Source organism: Suricata suricatta, chromosome 2 (assembly GCF_006229205.1).
Source record: "Suricata suricatta isolate VVHF042 chromosome 2, meerkat_22Aug2017_6uvM2_HiC, whole genome shotgun sequence".
Taxonomy (NCBI): domain Eukaryota; kingdom Metazoa; phylum Chordata; class Mammalia; order Carnivora; family Herpestidae; genus Suricata; species Suricata suricatta.
In genome coordinates, this window is record NC_043701.1 from 97,646,501 (window position 1) to 97,673,923 (window position 27,423).

Below are 27,423 nucleotides of genomic sequence, written 5' to 3' on the forward strand. Positions count from 1 at the left end.
GAAAATTCTGACACATTCTGCAATCCGAATGAACCCTGAATGCACACTAAGTAAAATAAGCCAGTCATTAAAAAAATAAATATTCTATGGTTCCACTCAAGTGAAGTATCTAGAGAGTAGTCAAATTCACAGAAAGAAAGGTGGTTGCCAGGGGTTAGGGGAGGGGAAAAATGGGAGTTGTTTAATGGGTATAGAGTTTTCATTTCACAAGATAAAACAGCTCTGGAGATTGGCTGCACAACAATGTACATATACTTAACACTACTGAACTATATACTTAAAAATAGTTAATATGATAAATCTTTTGTGTATTTTACTACCATTAAAGCAGTCTGGAGTCTGCTTCAGAATCTGTGTCTCTGTCTCTGTCTCTCTCGTCCCTCCCCTATTCACACTGTCTCTCTCTCTCTTAAAAATAAACATTAAAAAGTTTTTTTCCCAATAAAAAAATTAAAAGCCATATACAATGACACAACCCTTCCCCCTCCCCAAATTTAAATACCTAAGTATGGGGTGCCTGGGTGGCTCAGTCAGTTGAGTGTCCAACTTTGGCTCAGGTCATGATCTCACAGTTCGTGGGTTCGAGCCCCATGTCAGGCTCTGTGCTGACAGCTCAGAGTCTGGAGCCTGCTTCCGATTCTGTGTGTCCCTCTCTGTCCCTCCCCTGCTTATGTTCTGTCTCTCAAAAATAAATAAATGTTAAAAAAAAAAACATACATACATACATAAGTATGACTCTCACAAAAAAAAAAAAAAAAAAACATATAGGACCTGATTGCTCCCAGCAAGATTTTTTTGTAGATATATGGACATTCTTATTCTAAAACATGTATGTAAAGGCTAAGTAACTGCACTACTACAACAATTTTGAAAAAGAATAGCAGTGCCTACGTGGCTCAGTTAGTTAGGCAACCAACTCTTGATCTCATGATCCACAGAACGGAGCCCCACATCAGGCTGAGCGGACTGCTCCTGCTTGTGATTCTCTCTCCCTCTCTCTCAACCCCTCCCCTGCTCACTCATTTTCTGTTTCTCTCTCTTCCTCAAAATAAATAAATAGTTTTTAAAAATTAACTCAAGGGGCTCCTGGGCGGCTCAGTCGGTTAAGTGTTGGACTCTTGATTTTGGCTCAGGTCATGATCTCAGTTTGTGAGCTCGAGCTCCACATCAGGGACTGTGCTGACAACATGGAGCGTGCTTGGAATTCTTTCTCTCTGCCCCTTCCTTGCTCTCTCTCTCTCTCTCTCTCTCTCTCAAAATCAACATTTATAAAGTAAAAAATAAAAATAAAAAATTAAGTCAAAATGCATCATAGATCTAAATGTAAAACTTAAGAGTACAAAACTTTACCACAGGAGAAAACCTTCATAACCTGGATTTAGGCAAAGAGTTTTTAGACAAGACACCAAAAGTACTATCCATAAAAAAGAGGTGGTAAACAATCAGTAGGCTGAACTTCATTAAAATTTTAAACTTTTGTTGATAAAACAAGGGTAAGAGAATGGACAATTACTAGGAGAAAATATCTGCAAATCATTTGACAATGGATTTTTATCCATAATACATGAAAAACTCTGAAAACCCAATGATAAGAAAACAACCCAATTAAATAGCTCAAGACTTAAACCAGACACTTCAAAGAGGAATATGCAGAAGGCAGGAAGCTCTAGGCTTAACATGGGGCTTAAACTCACGAACCCACAATCAAGAGTCACATGCTCTACTTACTCAGCCAGCCAGGCACCCCTGATCCACTATAGTTTACATCATGGCATCAAGAGACCCAAATTCACATTTGATATAGTTCAACTGCAGTCTGCTTAATTAGCTTTATAAGAAGTGAAAACCTAAATATGGCGAATTAACATGGTAAATAAATTAAGGAAAAACTTAAAATTTTGTTGTTTAAACATATTTCTGTGTTTTCACCAAGAGTAATTAAACAGAAAGCTGAGGAAAAGAGAATGCGAGGGGGAGAAGCTCTGTGGCATTCGAGTTGTATCCTTTATAGTAAACAACTAACAGCACAGAGAAGCAAGAGGGAAGAAGAAAGGTCACGAAGGGGAGGGAGCCCAAAGTGCCGCAGAGGACACCGGACGTGTGACCCTTAACCACTTCTTTTTCTTTCTTTTTTAAAAAAAAATTTTTTTTTAACATTTATTTGTTTTTGAGAGACAGAGTAAGCAGAGGAGGGCAGAAAGAGAGGGAGACATAGAATCCAAAGCAGGCTCCAGGTTCTGAGCTGTCAGTACAGAGACCAATGTGGGGAACTCATGAACTGTGAGAACATGATCCGAGCCAATGTCAGACACTTAACCAACTGAGCCACGGAGGCGCCCTGGCTTTTAACCACTTTCATCTCACCACAGATCATTTCTTTTGGCCTCTTCTTTCAACTCATGCTACCTGGTAATCTGTTTGGTTTATGAATGCTTCCTTGGAGATCACGTGAATATGCCTCTAGAATAAATTATGTGGTTACCATTAGACTTCTTAATCTACCATTCATTCTTTAACAAGTTTTGTGTCAAGTGATGCCAGGCACTGAGGATACAACAATCTCCTGTGGCATAATAAGAAACGTATTTACGGGGCGGGGCACCTGGGTGGCTCAGCTGGTTGAGCATCCGACTTCAGCTCAAGTCATGATTTCACAGTTTGTGGGTTCGAGCCCTGCATCGGGCTCTGTGCTGACACCTCGGAGCCTGCTTCCGATTCTGTCTCCCTCTCTCTCTCTGCCCCTCCCCTGCTAGCACTCTGTCTCTGTCTCAAAAATAAATAAACATTAAAAAAAATGTATTTGGGGGCACCGGGGTGGTTCAGTCTGTTAAGCATCTGACTCTTGATTTCGGCTGAGGTCATGATCTCACAGTAGGTGGGATGGAGCCTGCTTGGGATTCTGTCTCTCCTCACTGCCCTTCCCCTGCTCATGTGCACTCACCCTCTCTCTCACAATAAGTAACTTAAAAAAATGTACGTACACATACACAGTTTAGTCTTTGTCCCTGGTTCTTGACACAAAGCTCCTAAATCCCTTAGTGTTTCCTAAATGATGAGAGTGATAGAACTGTCTTTTGTTCTGATGAGGCAACTCTTGGTGGACTCCTAGATAGCTTCAGGATGCGGGCTGGTCACAAGAGAGACCAAGGCATGATCGGGGTGTTGTAATTTATAGGCCCCACTACCCAAGCACTGCAAAAAGAGAAGTGCTAGAGACTGAATTATGGGCCTGAGTGATTAACTCAATCAGTAATGCCCGTGTTATGAAGCCTCCATAAAAACCCAAAAAGAATGGGTTCCAAGAGCTTCTGGATTGGTGAACACATGGAGACGCAGAGAGAACGGGACACCTGGAGAGGGCATGGAAGCTCCAACCCTTCCTTCTTATGTTGCCCTTGGCATGTCTTCCATTTAGCTGTTCTTCGGCTATATCCTTTAGAATAAACTGGTAAGAGTAGGTGAGGTGCTTTCCTGAGTTCTGTGAGCCATTCTAATGAATTACTGGGGGGCTGGAGGATGCCACTGTGAGACACTCCAAATTTGTAATTTCAGGCATAATTATAAGTAGCCTGGGCATCCCAATGCACCATCGGAAATGGAGGCTGTCTTAGGAGACGAATCCCTGAGCCTGGAGTTTAGCACACTTCACTGGTGTTGAAGAGTTGGGAGACGTGGTATTCGAAGAGACACCCTGGTATCGGAAGTGTTATGGGGCGCTTGGGTGGCTCAGTCATTTAAACGGCGACTTTGGCTCAGGTCATGATCTCATGGTCCATGGGTTTGAGTCCTGAGCTGGGCTCTCTGCTGACAGCTCAGAGCCTGGAGCCTGCTTCAGATTCTGTGTCTCCCTCTCTCTCTGACCCTCACCCACTCACGCTTTGTCTCTCAAAAATAAATAAACATAATTTAAAAAAAGTGTTCTGAGTTATAAAGGCACAGATTCTGCCCCCCTCCCCCACTGCCGCATTCTTAAGCTGACAAACCACTTTGGTCATATTTAGGGTACCAGCTGGCACAGAAAACACCAAGGATATGGGTACTTTGAGGGCTTCTGAGAGTTTAGAACATAAAGATCAACCCCTGCAGAAAAAAGATGGTAGTTTTTAAATAGGCTTTGTAAAAGTTACTTTTGTTTATTTCGCTATTTGGTCATGAAGCACTAAAGTATGGGTAACTATTCTCTTATCTCCTGCCCAAGTCGTTAACTTCTTTTCCTCTCAATCTTTATTCATGGGATCACACTTATTCCTAATCGCCAATCTGAACTGTGAAGCAGTACGGTAATCATGTAGAATGCTCTGCCTGAAACCCAAATGAAAGAGATTTATTTACTAATTATTCCTTCTTGGCTCTGCCAGGACTGCAAGTGAATAGTACTGAAACCAAAGACTCTGTTTACGACCTTTCCTGTTTACAACCGTGAACGATCTGTTTGTGGTTGTTGGTAGTTTAACAGGACTGAAACAGAAAGACCAATTGTTTTCATCTGTAGAGTTACAGGACTCATTTGCAGATTATGAAACTGAAAGAGCAACTTCACAACTTGGCACTAACACTGAATGCTAAAATTAGCGCTCAGGCACTTCTAAAGATAGCTTTAAAGCTTGAGAACATCGCAGGAGACCTCACTGTCAGATCTCAGAGGGTGGTGTTACCTACATTCCGTTTTCTCCATTCATCCATGATAAGATGCTTTAGAACGGTTGACTTAGGACTGAATCCTCTATAGGGTGGTGGCCATTGGTACAGGAAAGAACACCAAAGGAAGCACTGGGGGGAGGGAAGGGACAGGAGACTATGGACACCTAGTGTCCTGTGGGCAGAAAGCAAATGGGGAGAGAACCAGGGTGACCTCAAGGCCAAGCCTATAGGACTTAAGCAGTATTAAAATTCACAGAGAAAGCCAACAAACAATTGAGAGGGAAAGAAACTCCTTTTTTTTTTTTTTTTTTGACAGAGAGAGGAGAGAGACAGCACGAGCGAGCTAGGGAGGGGCAGAGAGAGAAAGAGACAGAGACAGACAGAGACAGAATCTAAAGCAGGCTCCAGGCTCTGAGCTGTCAGCACAGAGCCCGACAAGGTGCTTGAACCCACAAACTGTGAGATCATGACCTGAGCTGAAGTTGGAGGCTTAACCAACTGAGCCACCCAGGCACCCCTAGATACTTTAAATTCAAAGGATCTTCCAGGGCCTGTTTGCTTCCAAGCAAGAAGCAAACAAACAAACAAACAAACAAAAAATAAAACAAGTAGAAACAAGTAGAATTTCTAAGAAAAAACAAGAGTAAATCACAGAGAAATGTTCACATTTAGGAATGGAAAAACATATGTCAGGGCACAGAAGAGTGGCTAAAACCTTCAGGGAAAGGAACTGAGAGCATAAATGTTGCAAACCGAAGGATCAATCAAGCAAAGGCCAGTGAATATGGTCCCAAGAGGGACATGATCTTTCTGTGGGCTCTCAACACCTTTCCCCAAGGAGCCAGGCTCCTGAGAGAAAAGGCTAATTCCAGTCCTTGGAGCAGAAAACATATAATGAACCAGGGGCTTCTTGAACCCCAGGTCAAGGAAGACGACTGAGATCATATCGAAAGGACACTGCTGTGGTGTCGAAGCATCTCCAAGTCTCTCAGGACTAGAATTATCTGAGTATCCATATGAATGAGTCCAGTAATTTTGAAACCCAAATATGTTTAAACCCATGAGCTCCTAATTATACACATAAAAACTCTTTGGTAAAAACAAAAACCGTCAGTGGTCATCCTTGTGGGATGCCAGGACACCCATATTTTATAAGATAGAAAATAAATGGAAGGACTAAGCATTTTTCCTGTCTCACTTATAGGGACTTTGCATCAGGGTGATCAAATAACTGATGAGAACAAGTCTACAAAGGCATTCCAGTAAATAAATGAAGAAACTGAAGAATTAAAATATCACCATCTATGACCACACAATAATGAATCTAAGCAATGACCAATAGGATGTCACATCATAGAGATAGACGTTATGTACCTCCTAATGGAAGGCTACATAACCACCAATTACTTTGTTTTGTCCAAACAAAAAACTGAACTTACATCTAATCCAAGTCCACAAGAGTCAGAGGAATGTGGAACGGGATCACACATGAATGTGGTTCAGCAAGATAAAAATGTGTGACATTCTGAACTTCAACAAATACACAACACCAAAAAAGGGGAGAGGAAGGTCCTACAGATCAAATGTCTTAAAAAAAGATCTTGTTTAGGGGGCATCTGGGTGGCTCAGGTGGTTAAGGGTCCAACTTCGGCTCACGTCATGATCTCGCAGTTTGTGAGTTTGAGCCCTGCATCGGGCTCTGTGCTGACAGCTCCGAGCCTGGAGCCTGCTTTGGATTCTGTGTCTCCTTCTCTCTCTGCCCCTCCCCGGTGCTCACTCTCGCTCTCTCTCCCAGAAATAAACAAACATTAAAAAAAATTTTTTTTAATCTTTAGAGGCATCTGGGTAACTTAAGTCAGTTAAGCATCCAATCCTTGGATTTTGGCTCAGGGCTCATCTCACAGCTCACAAGTTTGAGTCCCACATCGGGCTCTGCGCTGACAACAGAGCTTGCTTGGGATTCTCTGTCTCCCTCTCTTTCTGCCTGTCGGACTCTCTCAAAAATAAACATTTAAAAAAAAAAAAAAGGTCTCACTTAGACCCTAATTCAAACAAAACTTTTTAAAAGACTCTTAAAAAAATAAATAAATAAATAAATAAAAGACTCTTATGGGTTGAAATGTGTATCATCAAACTCATATGATCAGGTCTTAACTCCCAGTACCTCAGACTGTAACTGTATTTGGAGACCAGGTCTTTAATAGAGATCAAGTTAAAATGAGGTCATTAGGGGATACCTGGCTGGCTCAGTCAGCAGTGCAGGCGACTCTCGATCTCGGGGTCATGAGTTCATGCCACACAGTGGGCAAAGAGCTTACTCAAAATGAAACAGAACAAAAAAAAAGTGAGGTCATTAGAGTGGAACCTAATCCAATAGAACTGGTGTCCTTATAAAAAGGAGGAATTTGGGGGTGCCTGGGTGGCACTTACTTGTCCATCTTTGGTTCAGGTCATCATCTCATGGTTTGTGATTTCAAGCCCCACATCAGGCTCTGCATGGACAGTGCAGAGCCTGCTTAGGATTCTTCTCTCTCCCTCCGTCTCTGCCCCTGTCCTGCTATCTCTCTCTCAAGATAAATAAGCTTTTTTTAAAAAAAGAGAAATCTGAACACAGACAGACACACAGCGAGAACGGCACATGAACACTGGAGTTCAGTTAACTCTGCCTATACGCCTGTAACATTCCCTGCAGGCCTCTCACCAAATCATTTCTAATGAGGCAGGTCCGACCCATCCCAGAGCACCATTGCATGAACGGCACTGTCCACGGTTCTCTAAAAGTTTACCACTAACTTCTTCAAATAATCTGTTCAATCCCATTTGTCACTCATCACTGTATATTTCCTCCAAGCTTGGTAGAATCCTTTTTCTGTGGAGTTCACTGTCACACTTTTAGAGGCATGTTGATAGCAAATAAGTGATGATAATTGTTAAGAAAGAGAAACTTACCTTTTGGGGGAAGTTTTCTGTTTGAGTAACCTGATTTAAGAGCAGAAACTCTACCACTTTCCAGTTGCATGACCCTGGGCAAGTTACTTCCCCTCTCTGTACCTCAGCTGTCTCATCTGTAAAGTGGGGACATGGGACTGCTGTGAAGACAAAATGGGTTAATTCAGCACCTACCATGGAAGTACTCAGTAAGTGTCAGCTATTTATGGGCGAGAGCTCAGAGTTATGGTGTGGTGAAGAAAGATCACCTATGTATATCAATGGGTCTCCTCAATTTGCTTCTTATGGTCCTTCAAAATCTGGCAGAAATCAATCATTTCTAACAGTTGTTCATGCTAATCCTCACTAATGTCATAGTGAATCATAGTGATTTTCCCACAGTCCCACAACACCTCCCCAGGGGCCAAAGAGGGGACCCACTGACACCGACACCAGCTCTGAACAGCTCTGCCTTTACATTCATACATGAGGCTTCTGCCATACCATGTGTTTGGAGGAAAGAGAAAAGCCTGAAATCACCTAACAAGAACACTGCTTATCTACCACTGCTTTATTCACAATGGTAAGACATCTGCTGCAAAAGCCAACATTAAAATGGGTTATTTGTCATACTCAACATCAGCAACTCCTGTGACTTCTCCTTCAGTTCATGGCTAACGTCAGCCCCCACTGTGCCTAGAGAGGTCTTCTTCTGTTTGATTGAGTACCTTGTATGGTTAGCTTTTCATTGTCAATTATACTTAAATGCTTCGGTCTCACCCAATTTCTGTGCATCAATAATTCATGTATTCACCATGGACCAAACACCATCTGACCAGAACACCAAACAGAAATCAGCACTTGGACAGACAAAGATCAATCACGGTTCCTTCTGCTAAACACATCCACCAGGGACTTCACCTAAGTGATTCCAGGGCCCTGGCTGAAATCTCTTTACTTGGAAGTCATCCCACCTCACTCCATCTCCAAGACAGTCTTCCAATACTCAGGCCACATTCATCCAAGGCTTACTCTGAGGGCTCCTGGAACACTTTTAGGTAACTACACTATAGTTTTCTTGTCTTCCTCCCAGACTAGATAACCTGGCATCACTACTTTCTTCCTTACCTCCTCCTTTCTCAATGAAGACTCCTTTGGTTTCCCTGTTGCCAAGGTCTAACTTAACAATATTGCTATTTCTACTTCCCAGGAATGCAGCCAGGGTGTCTTCCTGTAATCAGAGTCCATACGGAAAGAAACAGACCTCACTGAGACGTCACTAGCTTTATGAAGCTGTTACTAATCTTACAGAAATTGCTGACTCTACAACTTGCCTCCATGAAGTACTCTTCTAAGTGAATAATATAACTTCTCCATTCTAAGTACTTGCCTCAGCTCACAAAATGCCCCATTTTCTGAGGTTTCCATCTTATTTAGTAGAGTATGTCTTTTACTGTGGTCTGAAATGCAGGCATCACTCTCAAGCTTTAACCCTTCTCCCACATAGTAGACACAACTAACGTGAATATAATTTATTGGAGTTCCTCCTCCTATATCTTACTATCAATGCCAACACTCCCTACCACCCAACACTACAAAGGAATAAACTTCTTTTGATCATGAAGGAAGCCAAGAAAGTTCTAACATTCCCTATACCCTGCAAGTCAACTTTCCCAAGCTGGTTACTAGGAGGGAGGTTCAAAACAAACTAGCCAAATACTAAATATAGTGTTCTGTTAAGACAGGGCTATGGCCCTATGAAAGTAGAGCCTCCTAAGATTTCCTACTTACTTCCACAAATTGCTTCAAGCTCATATGGAAGCACCAAAAAGACCTTTGAAAGCAATCATTAAGTAACTCTGCTCTGAGAAGAAAACCAAACATTTTATGTTGCAAATTCCCAACTTACAGCTTTGATTTTTCATTTTTAGGATAATGGTTACTTTCTTTCCATGTCAAGAACCAGAGATCAACTCATAAATGTCAGAAGACTGGATGCTAGGGCACCTGGGTGGCTCAGTGGGTTAAGCGTCCAACTTCGGCTCAGGTCATAGTCTCGCGGTTCGTGAGTTTGAGTCCCACATCAGGCTCTGTGCTGACAGCTCAGAGCTTGGAGCCTGCTTCAGATTCTGTCTCCTTCCCTCTCTCTGCACCTTCCCTGCTCACACTCTGTTCTCTCTCTCAAAAATAAATAAACATTAAAAAATTTTAAGAAGACTGGATGCAAATGAAGGATGCTTTAGTTATAAAGAAACTTCTTTAATCACCTATGTTTAACTCACAAGATAGCTTCTGCTTTCTTTACTCAATCACACCAGACTACACACATGGCAGAAACAGATCTTACCCTGTGGAAATCTCTTTAATTTCTTCCCAAGAGACTTGTCTTCCCAGCTCAGTTAGGTCCAGGAAAAACTGGATATCCAATCCTTCAGGTAAAGCCAACATACATTCTGGATTTCCTACCAAGATTGTGATTTCAAAGTATGCAATCCTTGTAAATATTTGTCAGACCACATACATATTCAAATCTTTGCCTCAGAAAACATAGTGTCTTCAGTCACGGGCAATGTCAGGGCCTCGTCATTCAGATGTCTTCAGATGAAGACAACTAACTGTAGCTCAGACTGTTTACCCAGACAGTAAACCAGCAAACCCTGGGATCATTCTACTATTATTGCCCAACCCCAAAATGAGAACCTAACTCACCCTTTAAAACATTTAATTTACGTCATTATTGAGTCTTACATTTCTTTCAGAGAAGGTACTCCTTTTTGGAGTTTTGGGAGTACTTATTAGGAATTTTGATTACTCAGATTGAATAGTAGTAGTAAGACAATGAGATTGGAAAAAATTCTCTTTGAAAAGTCCTTTCCTGAGGCTTTGGCAATTTATTTTTTAAATGCAGAAAGACATTCTTTAAACTTAGGAAATGGGGTCCATCTGAGACATTGACTAAGAAACCGAATGTTCTCAAAGGTATTTAAAATCCAGCGTTCTGCTGAGACCCCAACAATCCCACACCTCCACACTGATTGTCCAAAAAAGCACCCCCTCAAATCCTAAGCACTCACGTCTACCACCCTCTAACCAAATGAGGACCCACATCTGCAAGCCATCAGGACTGTTTGTAGATGTGGCCCTTCTAGCATTTTAGTCACACCAAAAATCTTCCAAGTATCTCAAGCAAGGGGATAGGAGGTAAAGAAGCAAAAACTTCTTCTATTCCTCTTCTACTTCTATATTCCACATACTTTGGAATGCATACCTTTAAGGCGCGCCTGGGGGGCTGAGTTGGTTAAGTGTCCAACTTCGGCTCAGGTCATGATCTTACAGTTTGTGGATTCAAGCCCCGCTGTCAGGCTTTGTGCTGACAGCTCAGAGCCTGGAGCCTGCTTCGGATTCTGTGTTTCCCTCTCTCTCTGCCCCTCTCCCCGTCACACTCTGTCTCTCTTTCTCTCTCTCTCAAAAATAAACATTAAAAGAAATTAAAAATAAAAACAAAAGCACTCCTTTGCCCACAGTTCCCTGTTAGTTTCACAGACTGGAAGACAATGGAGGAGACAGGACAGGCTCTTCCCCGTTGGTCAGCTGTTTGTATCAGCAGTGGGCTTCAGTCTCTAAATGCCATAGGTACGCCTAGAACCAGCTTCATCACCTCCCATCTTTCTCCCCTGTGCCAGGCACCAGCTATGCCCCTTGCTCAGACTCTCAACTACTCAGGGCTCTCTTTCCATGTCACAAAGATCTGATCATCTCAACCTCTTGCTTCGACCCCTCAGCCTTCAGGGTGGAAGCTACTCCCTGCAGTCACCACCTCTGGAGCCCCTTCGTCCCTTGCAGTCTGCAGCACCTAACTCTTTACATTCAATCTCCCCTGGTGAAATACCTAGTGTTTTCTGGACTCCAGGCTGGACTGACCGAGACAAGCACAGAACTCAAGGTTAAGAGGAGGTGAATTTTTGTTCATTTCCTAGCTAAAACGTAGTGTGCATTTATACATACCAAGCACTTTTTAAGGGCTTTCGTATACATCAGCCTCTTAATGTTTACAGCAACCCAGTGAGATCACTATCATCATCCTGATGTTAGAAATGAGGGAAATGGGGCTCAGAAAAATTTTAAAGCCTGCTCAGAGATCACACAACTGTAAAGCAGTGAAGCTAGGATACAATTCCAAGTCTTACCCCAAAGACCACCTACAAAAAAACTAAAGCTTTTCTAGATACTTCATGCTGCTTGAAAGGACTATTTACATAATTCACCAAACACTTATTCTAAGTATATGTTTACTTTTTTGATATCCTTGTAAGTTTTATTCCTTAACAGTTGCCTTCTGTTTATAACATGCCATTGTTTGATTAGTAGAACAGCATCATTTGTCCTGTGGAATGTCTCACATTCTGGACTTGACTAGTTGTTTCTTCATGGCAACATCTGAAGTTGTGCCTCTATCCTCCCTAGTTTTGGTAATTCAAAGTTAGACTGAAATTGATTGCAGCCAAATCTCTATTTTTTAGATAAGAGTATTTCATCTGTGTTTCTGTCTATTCGCTATTGCATCGTATCAGGAAGTACACAACATTTGGTCATTCCAGTATCAGTGAATCTAAGATTAATGAATGGATTCAAAGTTTAACCCCTCCATTATAAAGGCAATCGGGACTTTTAAATCCAAAATTATCACTGCCTACGATAAGGCTTTGGCACAAGACAGCCGCCATGCTCAGTGTGTACAAATAAAACATTATAAAAAGTGACTCATCTCAAAAAGGAAGTAACAGATGGTGTTCATTCAAGTCTCCAAGGAAAGGAAACATCACAATAGCTCATTCTATTCCTCAATAAATTGGTTTCATCACTATTTCAAACATTTAAAAAAAATATTAGAGGTCAAAGGTTGAGTTTCAAAGTCTAGTTCTAGGCTTCTTATAATTCAGTATTCATTCCTACTTAATTCTTTGAATCCTGTGTGCCCATGTTTGCCCATACTAAAATGGAGATAACGTCTCCAATTTCACCTTACCTCAAAGGATTAGTGGGAAAATAAAATGAAATATAAAAGTTAAGAAAAAGTTGGACATGGCAAATAAAGATTTATTCTCATGAATTAAATTTTATCCAGAATAAGAATACAGTAAACTAAAAGCTTGAGAAGCCACCAAAAATACAAAAAGTAAATGCTGTAATCTAAATTTGAAGAGATCTTTTGAATAAACTGCCACCCGCCTGTAGCTGATATGCTTTCTCCAGTAATTCACTTACTTAAAACTGGCTACCACCATTTGATGATTTCGTCAAAAGCTACACTAGATTTAGTTCTCAAACAGAAAATCATACTTAACATGACCCATGTTAAAATAAGGGGATCCAATCAGTCATCCTGATTACCACAACACTTCATTTGGGTACCCATCCTCCAAGCTACTGAAGTTCCTAAATGAATGTTAATCTAAAACAGGAAAATGCAGGGGAGCCCCAGTGACTCAGTCTGTTGAGCTTGTGGCTTCAGCTCGGGTCATAATCTCACACTGAGTTCAAGCCCTGCATCAGGCTCTGTGTTGACAGCTCAGAGCCTGGCACCTGCTTTGGATTCTGCCTCCCTCTCTCTGTCTCTGCCCCTCCACCACTCACACTCTGTTCTGTGTCTCAAAAATGAATAAATGTTAAGTAAAAAAATTAAAACAAAAACACACAAAAAAAAAGAACCAGGAAATGCATTAGGTTTAATCTTAAAAGTCACTGTTTCCATCTACAAAGATACACCTTCTATAGATTATATAACTTGGAAAATATTCAGTATATACCAAAGAACCAACTCCTCCAACAAAGTTTAAACTCATTAATATTGTTCTGAAAACAAATGTTGTTTTATGAGCATATTATGAGCATAAATGATTTGTTACCAACTGGGACGTTAGGTGAATCATATCCCAGACCAACACACCTTAATTCACCACCAAAGAAACTTTTCAACCATCCTTTGCATTTTGGTGAAGGTTCTGGTTTAGTGACTGACTCTTCAAATTTCATTTTAGAAAACTAGTATGAAATACACAAAGCTAGTTAGTCCTAGTTTTTATATTAAAAATACATAAAAGCTGAGGAGTTTTCCCTGCACCATCTCTCCAAAGTAAGTTTTAAGAACTTTCTGGCTCCAACATCAGGAAGAGTCAAAAGACATTTTCTTTTATTCTTCAACCACTGGAATCACGAATTCTCACCATGACATCATTATTATGCTTTGGAAATTATGGACACTGGATACTCAACTGTGCTCAATAATTTGTTTATACATAGTTACTACAGTGCCACCATCTGAGCAAAAGAAAGTTGAGTTCACATTTTAAAATAAAGCATAAATAGCAAGTAGGTATCCTAAAAACATGTGCCAAGCAGGGAACTTCACATTTAAATATAACTGGTGAACTCATCAGAAAGGTCCCAAACAAGATTCTGTTAGGATGGGACTGAATGAGAGAAACTACTCCATTAAAGTATATCAAAGAGCAGATGTTTTTTAAAGAGCAGATTTTTAAGAGACATACTATGCTCCTGCAGAGAAAAGCCCACAGCAAGACATAGACAAGAGAGAAGAATTTTGTGTTTTAGCACAACTCAGTGTTGGGGCAAGGAGAAAAACCCTTCAAGAAACTAAAAACAATGAGCTTAAATACAGAAATCTTAACTTTAAATATAGAAGTTCTTACCTCCCACTGTAAGTGAGGCGGAATATTCCTTATCTGAAGTTTCCGGATCCTGCAGAAGAATTAAAATGTTTTATAAAAGAAAAAGAGTATGAAAGCAAAGACATTAATAGCCACCACGGATGCTTTGAAATTACTTCAAATATCTACATTAACTACAAATCAATACATAATAAGAAAACACAGCCAAAGAAGAAAAAAGGAGACAAAGTTAATCACAGGATGCATACTGAGAACATTTGGAGATCCAGCATTATTGGTCATGATCTGACCATTGGGGAGTTGGAGCCCCGCACTGCACTCTGTGCAGACAGCTCAGAGCCTGGAGTGTGCTTCTGATTCTGGGTCTCCCTCTCTTTCTCTGCCCTCTGCCCCTCCCTCCCCTGCTCGCACTTTCTCTCAAAAATATTTTTTTAAAAGCTTTAAAATTATATCTATGTGAAAAACATATTCTAAATTCAAAATTCAAACCTTTTAGCCTCAAATTAAACACACCAGGACACAGAGCCATACTACAAACGTTCTTAGTCTGAGATCACAGCCAAGGGGCCCATACATAGATTCAGGGAATCTGGATAGGTGGAGTGGGAAGTAAAAACCACTTATTTTTTCACTGTCCCCTAACTGAAATTTAGCAGCCCTTTAATTGTGAATGTCCCCATTTCAGTACAGTAGAGTCACACGACTTGTAATTTTGACATTAACCAACATCAGATATTTTCGTATCACTGTAACTTGTTGCAGACCTTTATCATCTACACCCGTTAATGTGAAACTCAGGTGTGTTGCTAGAACCTACTCTGTTAAGTATATATTATGAGTTTTAACATTTTGCTAAATGTATTTCAAAATAATTAATTTCCTATTATCCTGTGTATTTTATGCCTTAAAAAACATCCTGAGAGATCCAAAAGTTTCAGGCTACCAAAGGACTTCATAGCACAAAAAAAAAAAAAAAAAAAAAAAAAAAAAAAAAAAAAAAAAAAAAAAAAAAAAAAAAAAAAAAAAAAAAAAAAAAAAAAAAAAAAAAAAAAAAAAAAAAAAAAAAAACACCCACACAACAACAACAACAACAACAACAACAACAAAAAACATTAAAATCCCTGACCATACTGCTGTATGTTAACGAACTCTAAATAAAAACTTCAGAAAAAAAAGAAAAGTTTGGGGCGCCTGGGTGGCTCAGTCGGTTAGGCATCTGACTTCAGCTCAGGTCACGATCTCGTGGTTTGCAAGTTTGAGCCCTGGGTCAGGCTCTGTGCTGACACCCCGGAGCCTGGAGCCTGCTTCAGATTCTCTGCCTTCCTCTCTCTCTGCTGCTCCCCAGCTCATGCTCTCTGTCTCTCAATAATAAATAAATGTTTAAAAAAAAATTTTTAAAGATAAAAGTTTGAATTTTCTACCTAGTAGTTATATGAAATATCTAAATGAAATATGCCTTTAGCTAGATATTACTTTTTGATTATACTTAAATTGATGGTTTCTATTGTCATTGCCTCATGCTCAAAAATATATTTAGAACTTCTGCTTTCATAAAGTTTATGGAATTTAGGTTTTGCCTAAAATCTTTCCAAGTGAGGTAATTTTGGCTGCCATTTGGAAATGCGCGTTCTGTCTTTATTAATCAAAAATGCTGTCAATTTGTCTCCTTACCTATTCAAACTTGCTATTAGAGTTATTTAGCATTCTTTATATTCACTTGTTATCTACACAAAATATGTCATTACTATGATGGTTTATTGTCACCTAATATAATTGTAAATGTCTCAGTATCTTACATATATGAAGCTTTGTGTAGTCCATTAAACTCTTTGGTATGATATCTGTGTGTAAACTGTTTGGATATTGCCTAACTCACTACATGTGTGATTATTATTAACCACTCTGATTCATTAAGTTTTCATCTCAATACCCCCCAAAAAAAACCCTGACCTCAGTTCAAATGCCCACATATACAAATATGTAGGTTATGTAATACTGATTATATATAATATACAATGTTTACTATAATGTACATATCCTCGGGGCGCCTGGGTGGCTATTGGTTGAGTGTCTAGTTTCGGCTCAGGTCATGATCTCATGGTATGTCCAAGCCCAGCGCCAGGCTCTGTGCCGACAGCTCAGAGCCTGGAGCCTGCCCCAGATTCTGTGTCTGTCTCTCTCTCTCTCTCTGCCCCTCCCCTGCTCATGGTGTCTGTCTGTTTGTCTGTCTGTCTGTCTGTCTCTCTCTCTCAAAACTAAAGAAACAAACAAAATTAATGCATATACCCTCCCTTCTTCTACCCCTTCCTTCTTCAGTGCTCCCAGAGAAAAGAAGGGAAGAAATATTAATTATGTGAGATTGTACCACAGGTGCCACACACAAAATCACCCCCTTAGAAGGGAAAGGAATCTATAGTCAATTAGGTTTAAAAAAAAAAATTTAGCAATTGGGCTTAACATATCAAGTAAAATAATTGAATTACTTCTAAAATTAGAAGTTTCCCTTCCTGGTCAAATAATCCACTTATTTTGAAGTACCACAGCAAAACACAAGATCAGATTCATAAGTCCTTTGTCTCTTGCATTCCCCTCAAGGCAGGAGAACAAATGCCAGATACCGCCTATCCCTTAGGGAACTATAAAGAACATGTAGGTTAACCCAATTCTGGTACACCCTGTTTACAAACCAAGAAGAAAGAAAAGAGTAGTTTCAAATTATTTTTATGGGACTGTAAAGCAAAGCACAATCATCAGGGACAATAACCATAGAGATAGTAAGACAGAATGTCAATTTAAAGAGAAAAAACTTTCAACTACCACCTTAGTCTCAGAATTTGCACATGAAATGCTAAGCCTAGGATTTCTTTCACAGTAACTCATGTGCTATTAATTTGTAAAGCTGCAAGACACACACTCTATCTCTGCTTGTATCTCTGCCTCTGTATATATAAATTTTATATCTCCCGTAAAAGCCATTAAAATATACTCTACCAAGATGTGTAATACACAGATTACACAACTGCTATATATTGCTTTCGGTGGCACAAAAATTACTCAACATGATGTAATTATTTACCCTGGGTAACCAAGGAAGTAAGATTTACTACACACATCCAAGTACTCATATGCAAGTACTAAGTTTTATTCAAGCACCTGACAGAATTAGCACAATTTTATGTAACTAAGTATTCATTCCCATTGGACTCTTTCATGGGTATACATATTACTGGAATTTTTCTCCAGAAGTACACCTGTAAGTGTACACACGGGAGTTTAGATCAACTAGCAGGTGATTAGTCTTAACACAAAAACAAGTACCTACCTCAGAGGGCTCCCAAGAAATTTGTTAAATAGAATGCCATCTTTTTACATTAGAAATAATCCATTAGCCATGTTTTCTCAACGCATTCTTCAAAATGTATATCCAATGCCCATTTGCTTATTGGTAGTTACTCCAAAATAGTTTTCCTAAATGGCTGTCCAGTTTCCATTATCTGATTCTCTCAAGTTTCATTTTAGACAAACATCAGGATTATTTTCATATAGTTACTGTTCTCACATCTAGAGTTGTTCTTTCCCACTTATCAGTAACTTCTCTAAAACTCTGCAGTTTCTCCTCGGCTCCCAACCCCATGCTCCCCTCTTTCCATTTTAAGAGTGGAAAGGCTCAAGATTACAAGAGTCCCAGCAAAGGTATGAACTCTCACCATCCAGCACATAAACACAAACTTGTGACCTGGGAAGTACTTAAGAAAATCCACCCCACCCCACTGTACTTATCAGGCTGTAGCACTCAAAGCCCTATCATTGGTGTGCTCCCTGCCATAGCACATACACTAAAACTGAAACAGAGCAATCAGCACAGACCCTGCGCACAGATGACCTGCAAATTCATGAAGCATTCCATATTTTTTTAGATAAATTTGCCATATATTAGTTTTCCGAGTGTTTTTTCTTTTTTCTTGCTCAGTATTAGAGTTTTAGATTTTCCCTAATAATACAAGTAAATCCAGGGGACACCTGGCTGGCTCAGTTGGTAGAGCATGCAACTCTTTATGAGTCATGACTCTTAGGCCCACGTTGTATGTAGAGATCACTTTATTTTTTTAATGTTTTATTTTTATTTTTGATAGAGCATAAGAGGGGGAGGGGCAGAGAGAGGAAGACAGAATCAGAAACAGGCTCCAGGCTCTGAGCGGTCAGCACAGAGCCCGGCGCAGGGCTCGAACCCATGGAGCTCAAGATCATGACCTGAGCCGAAGTCAGAGGCTTAACCGACTGAAGACACCCAGGCGCCGCTGTAGAGATCACTTTAAACCAACAAATAAAGTTTAAATTTTATGGAAAAAAAAATACAAGTTCATAAAAAATTTTTTTAATCTTTGTTTTTAACACACACACACACACACACACACACAGAATGTGAGGAGGCAAGAGGCAGAGAGAGAGGAAGACATAGAATGTGAAGCAGGTTCCAGGCTCTGAGCTATTAGTGCAGAGCCCGATACAGGGCTCAAACTCATGAACCATGAGATCCTGACCTGAGCACAAGTTCAGATGCTTAACCAACTAAGCTACCCAGGCACCTCGTTAAGTTTATTCACTTAAAAAATTTGCTTCACTCATCTCCCATCCCAGCTTTTAAAATCAGGTTATATTTAGGTTTGATCCTAAATAGTTAAGAGCCAAGAAAACAGATATTGATACATTTCTACCATACAATTGCCTAATCACTAAAGTTCAGTTTATCAGGAAGCAAATTAAGTTGGTATTCTACCTCTACCTCAAGTATACCTAAATAACAACAGGAAAGACACACTTTGAGAACAGAGACTAATTAGGCCATCTCATTCTCAGAACTTGGAACAGTGCTTGGCACCTGAGAAAGAATCAACTGATAGTTTAATTAAAATTTGTTATAATCTATACATGGGGAAGAAAAACACAGGACTCACAGGTCTGCCAATCAGAAATGCTTACTGTGCTTGAAATATTAGTTATAACTCAATACTCTTTATTCGAAAAAAACTTTTAGAAGTTTAATTACAGAATAAAGGAGCAATAGAGAAGCTCCTAGAGATTCCAAAGAGCATCTTCAAGACCTTTAGTAAGTAATCAATGCAACTGATTTAAATGGATTTTCTAACAATTTTCAAAATTAAACCAAACTAGAAAAATATCAACCTCCATCTGCCCATACCAGGTTTATTTATTAAGTCCGATCACTTTATCTTGTTTATCTATACCCAGACCAGTAGCAACAAGTTCCACTTACATGGCCTATCAGGCAGAAGTGTGTCAGTAAACAGCTATAAAAGGACTTTTGTTTAAAAATAACTATAGGGGCGCCTGGGTGGCTCAGTTGGTTAAGCCTCCGGCTTCGGCTCAGGTCAGATCTCACGTTTGTGGGTTCGAGCCCCGCATCAGGCTCTGTGCTGACGGCTAGCTCAGAGCCTGGAGCCTGCTTCCGGTTCTGTGTCGTCTTCTCTCTCTGCCCCTCCCCCTCTCATGCTCTATCAAAAATAAATAAAACATTAAAATAAATAAATAAATAAATAAATAAATAAATAAATAAATAAAATAAAAATAACTATAGGGGCGTTGTGGCTCAGTCTGTTAAGCATTCAACTTCAGCTCAGGCCAGGCACTTACAGTTTGTGAGTTTGAGCCCTGCATATGGCTCTGCACTGACAGCTCAGAGCCTGGAGCCTGCTTCACAATCTGTGTCTACCTCTCCCCACCTTGCGTGCAGACTCTCTTTGAAAATATAACATTAGGGGCGCCTGGGTGGCTTAGTCGGTTAAGCGTCCGACTTCGGCTCAGGGTGTGATCTCCTGGTTCGTGGGTTCGAGCCCCACGTTGGGCTCTGTGCTGACGGCTAGCTCAGAGCCTGGAACCCTGTCTTCAGATTCTGTGTGTGTCTCTCTCTCTGACCCTCCCCTGTTCATTCTCTCTCTCTCTCTCTCTCTCTCTCTCTCTCTCAAAAAACAAAAACAGTAAAATGTTTTTTCAAAAAATAAATAAAAATGAAAATAAAACATTAAAAAATCCTTAAAGAACTATAAAACCAGGGCACCTTGCTGACTCAGTCTATAAAGCACACAACTCTTGATCTCAGGGTTTTAAGTTTGAGCCCCATATGGAGTATAAAAATTACTTAAAAATAAAATCTCTAGGGACGGCTGGGTGGCTTTTGTTGGTAGAGCATGCAACTCTTGATTTGAGGGTTGTGAGTTTGAGTACAGAGATTGCTTAAAAATAAAATATTTAAAACTTACCAAAAAAACTATAAAGCCATCATTGCTCAAAGTGATTAACAAAAATTCCTTGATATCATATCCACTCTATTTCCAATTGCTTAATAAATATCTTTGTACATCTGGCTTATTCATATCAGGATCCTGATGAGGGACTCATGGCTTGTCAGTAGAGCATGAGATTCATGAACCTAGGGTTGTTGAGTTCAGCCCCACAATGAGTGTGGAACTTGGGAGTGAAGGGAAGGAAAGAAAAGATCCCAACATGATCCACACATGTGTAGAGTTCTTTTTGCCATTTATTTGATAGGTCATAAATCCTGCACGATTACTCATTCTGAATTTTATCCACTGTATCCCTTTTGTGTCACTTTCAGGAATTGTTTAGTATGTTGAATTTCATATACAATGATGTGTAATATTTTTACATTATAAAGCATAAAACATCTAGGAATCCAACCGCCCAAATAATTAGAACAAGACAACTGAAGCTACCCAGGCTTCTCTCCCACTCCAAATGCCTGCCTCCTGAAACATACTCATCACACCAAATTTGTCACTCTTATGCCTTTTATGAATATTCATCTTTTAAAATGGTTAAGAAGGCAAAATACTATTACCAATCCTTAAAAAAGAACAAAAATTTAATATTAAATATCTAGTCACAATTCTCCAATTAAAAAAAAATTAAGTTTGTTCAATCAGTATCCCAGAAGGGCTATAAATTGCATTTGGTTGATTAGGATTCTAGTCTCATAATCCCTGTTTCCTGTTTTGTTTTGTTTTTTAACCCCTTACAACTTATTTGGGCGAGAAAAAAGCCAAACCCTGTCATTTGTCCTATAGTTTCTTTGCTGCCTGGATTTTGCTAATTACAACCCCATGGTGCTGTTTAATATTCTCCTCTGTTCCCTGTAAATATGGTAATTAGATCTGAAGATTCAATTTGCTTTTTGTTGTTTGGGGGAGAGACAATATAGCACAGTGTTTTATACTTCCACAAGGAGCGTGTTACACTAGCTGTCTTCCTGTGATGCTGCACTCATGAATGATCACTACCTAATCTGTTATTTCATTCAAGGTTGAAACTGACTTTCTCATTTTACCATGCCTTCCGTATTTTACAGAAAAAAATTTTTTTAATGTTTTATTTTTGAGAGAGAGAGAGAGAGAGAGAGAGAGAGAGCGCGCGCGAGCGAGCGAGCGAGGGAGGGGACAGAGACAGGGAGGGAGACACAGAATCCGAAGCAGGTTCCAGGATCTGAGCTGTCAGCACAGAGCCCGAGGTGGGGCTGAACCCACAAACCACGAGATCATGACCTGAGCCGAAGTCGACCGCTTAACCGACTGAGCCACCCAGACGCCCCTGTATTTTTTTTTAATTTAGCTCAAGTTCTTCCATCAAGAACAACTTTCCTGGGGTGCCTAGGTGGCTCAGTCAGTTAAGCGTCCAGTTGGCTCAGGTCATGATATCACAGTTTGTGGGTTCAAGCCCCACGTTGGGCTCTTTGCTGACAGCTAGCTCAGAGCCTGGAGCCTGCTTCTGATTCTGTATCTCCCTTTCTCTCTGACTCTCCCCTGATTGCGATGTCTCTGTCTATCTCTCAAATATAAATGAAAAACATTAAAAAAAAATTTTTTTAAAGAACAACTTTCTTCGACACCTGAATGGTTCAGTCATTAAGCATCTGACTTCGCTCAGGTCATGATCTCATGGTTCATGAGCTTAAGCCCCGCTTTGGGTAGAACTTGAGCCCCATTTCTCTTGCTCGCTCTCTCCCTCTGTCCCTCCAGGGACTCACTTGCACCCTCATTCTCAAAAATAAATGGATGAATCAATAAATGAATCAATCAGTATTAAAACAAACCAAAAAACACTTAATCTTGGGGTGCCTGGGTGGCTCAGTCGCTTAAGCATCTGACTTTGGCTCAGGTTATAATCTCACAGTTCATGAGTTTAAGCCCCACATCGGGCTCTTTGGTGTCCACGCAGAGCCCACTTCCAATCCTCTCATCCTCTCCTCCTCCCCCCAAAATAAGTAGTAACATTAAAATAAACCTATAGTTATTAAAAAAAAAAACTTTCTCTTGTCAAATATTTGGCTACTCTGAAGCACAGCAGGTATAATGAAGAGAGGTTAAGTGATTCTTTCCCTTCGCAGCAGATGGTTTTGTGCCCCTCATCACATCGCCTCACTCGGGTCTGATTTCATCCACAGCTGTGGCAAACAGGCCCAGGCATAGTGGGGTTTCCTCTGCCTCCTTCCACCCCGCTAAGCACACACCTAGCCATCTCTGTTTTACCTCAGGGCTTCCTCCAAAGCCTCAGAAGAGTAGAAGAGAAGCAAAGGAGATGAAACCCTCCAGACAATCCACAAGTTTACAAGAAGAGAGAACTAGCCAAGACATAAACACCTCTCTTCATCTGCAAGGCATTCTGTACGTTTCTCTAAGGTCCCATTTTCTTAAGGCAATCTCAGTAAGGCACCTTTCGTTGGCTTCTCCTCATTCCCCATTACACTTCCCCATTCCCTCACTCTGGCTTCCTGAAATCATGTCCAAAATAAATCAACTCCATGCAAAGCCTCGTCTCCTTCTCTTCTTTCAGGAGTTCAAAGACACTGCTGTTTCAAACTTCTCAGAATAAGGAGTTGGTGCTCTAGCATTGCCCAAGAAGACCAAATGTTTATTTCTTTTCAGTATCATAAATTCAGAGTCATAGATATTTTGGGGGGATCAATCCACTTTATTAATTCCTTCTGATGCTCCAAATGCCCCATCTTTAGTTATTCAGTCCAAGCTTCTTCATATTGACTCCTGCATCTTGTGACAGGACTCCAATAATCTAGGAGAATTCCTCTGCTTTCTGTTACAACATGATAATCCGGATTCTGCCGGCACAGTTCCTAGCCCCATCTGCAATCAAGCTTTTTCTACATAAAGTGCTAGTCCCTTCTAGTCAGAAATAATACATTGAGACACAATCTAGTCACTAGAGTACTCATTATTATTGGGTTGGTCATTGCTCCCAGGCCACAGCTGGAAAATATATACACATTTTGTTTGAAAGAGAAACCATGAGTTCATGCTGATTACCTTCAAATTTTAGATTAAGAGGTTGTTGCCATGTGTCTTTGATATTTGCATCTTTTCTTCCACTATAAAGTCTGACAGCAGCAGATCAAAGTTATAAACAAGAGGGGCCTAGGTGACTCATTTGGTTTAAGTGTCTGACTCTAGATTTTGGCTCAGGTTACAATTTGACAGATTATGAGATCAAATCCCATTTTTGGCTCCAAGCTGACAGCAGGGAGCCTGCTTGGGACTGTCTCTTTCCCTCTCTCTCTCTGCTCCTTCCTCCCCTCTCCACCCCCCCATCACCTGCTCTTCCAAAATAAAGAAACAAACTAAAAAAAGAATATAAATAAGAAAATGCTTTATGTCTGTTATGGACTGAATGCCTGTGTTCCTGCACCTCCCACCTCCCACAATTCCTATGCTGCAGCCCTAATCTCCCTTTTGATGGTATTATGAAATGGGGCCTTTGAAAAGTACTTAGGCTTAGATGAGGTCATGAGGGTGGGGCCCCCATAACGGATGTATGATCTTTTTAAGAATTTATTATTTATTTTTAAGTAATCTCTACCCCCAATGCAGGGCTCAGACTCACAACCCCAAGATTGAACTCACAATCCCGAGATCAAAAGTCGCGTGCTCTTCTGACTGAGCCAGCTGGGCACCCCAGGATTACTATCTTTGCAAGAAGAAAGACCAGTGGTCTCTCCACTTGCACCTGCTAAGGAGTGGCCATGTGAGCCACAGCAAGAAGAGGTCCCTCCAAAGGCCAGGAAGAGCAGGCCCTTATCCAGAACAGAAGGAACTGCCTGCACCCTCGAGGGTTTCCCAGGCAGGAGAACTGTGATGAATCTGTCTGTTGTTTAAGCCCAGCTATCTGCGCTCTTCCGTAACTGCAGTACATACTGCCTATGACTGTGTCATGCAATCCTCTCAGCATCTCATCAACTAGGAAACAACAGCACAAGTTTAACTTGTCCCAACACACACACACACACACACTGCTGATGCGCAGCAGGGTCAGAACCCATGTCTGGGCATCCCAGCTCCAGAGCCATCTTATCGATTTCGCTCATAATCCAACGAATAATGTAACCACATCAAATGACTTCAGAAAAATTACAGGCTATAATTTTTATTAAAGGTAAAATACAGGTTGATCCTACATAAAATTTTCACTTTACCCTATAACTTTAAACCATATGATGATCATTTACATTTCAAGACTCAATACTGACATTCAGAGGACAAGGTTACATATTAATAACAAGGAAGACAGGCAACAATGCTGAAAACTTGGCTGACCCAACTGCCCAGGACAACTGTATACACAGGCCATGAAGCCAATCATTTCACCATAAATCCTAATGCCAAGAAACCAAAATGTATTAAGACTTGGAACCTTCTGACCCAACGACCTACAGTTCCTGAATGTACATTTTCTTCATCTTCTTTCTCCCAAAATGCTCTGTCACACTCCATTCACCAATACTTAGATAAATCAAGGGAATCACTAATTTCTCACTTCATAAGGAGACTGAGGCCCTAATCACAATCTAATGCACTAACACCAGCAGAAGGCAGGAAGAGAAAACCAAGTCTAATAGGAATAGGTTTCTCTTTGCCTTGTTTTCTTATTCAGAGAAGTGGGGCACATCATCCACATCTGGACCCGTCATGTTTAAGTCTCTTCACTCCACCACTTGGAGGCACTCTGTACTAGCTCAGATTTTCATTCCAGTTGTGCCCTACCAACTTGATCCATATGTGAAAAGCAATTTTACCTAGCCAAATTCAACACTGCTAATTACCTGTATTAATAGTGAATATTTTTTTATGTTTTTTAATTTATTTTTGAGAGACAGAGAGAGACAGCGCGAGCAGGGAAGGGTCAGAGACAGAGGAAGACACAGAATCTGAAGCAGGCTCCAGGCTCTGAGCTGTCAGCACAGAGCCCAACACGGGGCTCGAACCCACAAACCGTGAGATCATGACCTGAGCCGAAGCCAGACACTTAACCGACTGAGCCACCCAGGTGCCCCAACAGTCAATATTTACATACATGTATCTCCTTTTTTTATTTTATACAGTAAAGAATTAATTTTAAGGCTCTCCGCATGGATCCACTGCATTGGTGAAGTCTGTGAGCCCGAGCTTATAAGCCCGTAATAATAAAGTCCTTTGCTTTTGCCAAAAAAAAAAAAAAAAAAGAATTAATTTTAAGAAGTAACCCTTGCTGGTGAAAAGTGGCAACTAGCATAACCCTGACTCATCACGGACTTGAGAGTCTCTTGTCAAAGCCTCTGGCTACAGATGTAGCCTCTACTTCAAGAATTCTTTTTGTTATTCCCTTATATAAACCTATAATGTGCTCAAAGCCCAAACCTTAAACTTGTAAATAGAGAAAACTACGAAGAACCCAGAGATCCAGGTAAATGAGATCATTACACACTCTGGCTGGTAGAATCATGGGCAATTTTCAATTTATTTTTGTTTTTGTTTTATAAAATAAACCTTTATAATTATTAGGGGAATCAGCCTTATTTCCAACCTGTAGTATAACATAAAATGAAGCAAGAGAAACGATTTATAGATTCCAACAGTTCTAACTAGTGTTATCACATCAGTTTTCTTTTCCTCAAACATTTTACAGTCTAGCAGAAGAGATCAGACATTTTAGAACAGTCTCAAATAATGGTCAGTAAAAACAGGAAGGAGGGAGTTAACATGGATATTTAGGGGAAATCAGGTATATCTCAGGTAAAGAATTTCTGTGAAAGGGCTCCACACTGGTTGTGGAGCCTATTTAAGAAAAGAAGAAAAAAGAAAAAAGAAACTGTCAAAAATTCAATTCACTTATGGGATTGACAGAAGGTCACAAGTACTATAAAGAAAAACATATTTGCTCCAAAAAAGGGGCTATCATGTCCTAGTGACCTGACTACTGGATGGAAAAGGGAAAATAAGACAAAGTATGTTGTCCCCTCAACTATAAAGGCAAAAAGATGTGATTCCAAGTGCGGTCTAAGGATCAACTACATTAGAACCAGGAGGCTTTACTTAAAACGAAGATTTCAGGTTCCCAATGCAGACCTCCTACATCAGATTCTCTGGGGACCACTGATGTTTACTGAACAGGACAAGTCCCATAAAGGCAAAATTATTTCCATCTTTATTCACTGTTGTATGCTCAAGTGCTTAGCAAATTGCCTGGCTCATAATTTGTAATTTACTCAAATTTGCTCAAAGAATACATACACCAAAATTCTTTTTTTTCCTTGAAGTTTGAGAGAGAATGCACATACCTGTGCGGGGGTGATAGGTGCACAAGAGGAGGAGCAGGGAGAAAAGAGAGAGATATGATGGGGGTCCCAACAAGCTCCACACTGAAATGACATGTGGTTCAGTCACACAACTACAAGATCACAACTGAGCTGGTATCAGGAGTCAGACACTCAACCAAGACGCCCAGGCACCGTGAACAAAAGCTCTAAGTAAAAATCTCAAGTGTTTCTTCTGTCACCCCCTCACTCCCAGATCCCCATGGGAACCACATCCATGTTTTAGACCCCTTTAAAAGAAGTGTACTTATATTTAAAATTGCACACCTTGAGGTGCCTAGGCAGCTTGGTATTCTGTCTCCCCCTCTTCTTTCTGCCCCTCCCCTTCTTAAACATTCATGTTCTCTTCCTTCCTCTCTCAAAACAGACTTAAAAAACAAATCGGGGCACGTGGGTGGCTCAGTCAGTTGGGCGTCCGACTTCGGCCCAGGTCATGATCTCACAGTTCGTGGGCTCGAGATCCACCTCAGGCTCTGTGCTGACAGCTAGCTT

The 27,423-nt window shown here is 40.4% G+C and overlaps 1 protein-coding gene and 1 pseudogene across 1 annotated transcript in view; one reads left to right on the plus strand and one right to left on the minus strand.

Annotated features, from left to right (window-relative positions):
• IGF2BP3 (insulin like growth factor 2 mRNA binding protein 3) overlaps positions 1–27,423 on the minus strand; it is a 155,330-nt gene that overhangs the window by 85,870 nt on the left and 42,037 nt on the right. Inside the window, exon 3 of the mRNA XM_029930061.1 lies at positions 14,280–14,328. Coding sequence (XP_029785921.1) covers positions 14,280–14,328 — 49 coding nt within the window. The remainder of the gene's footprint in view (positions 1–14,279; positions 14,329–27,423) is intronic.
• LOC115286164 lies at positions 18,071–18,171 on the plus strand (annotated as a pseudogene).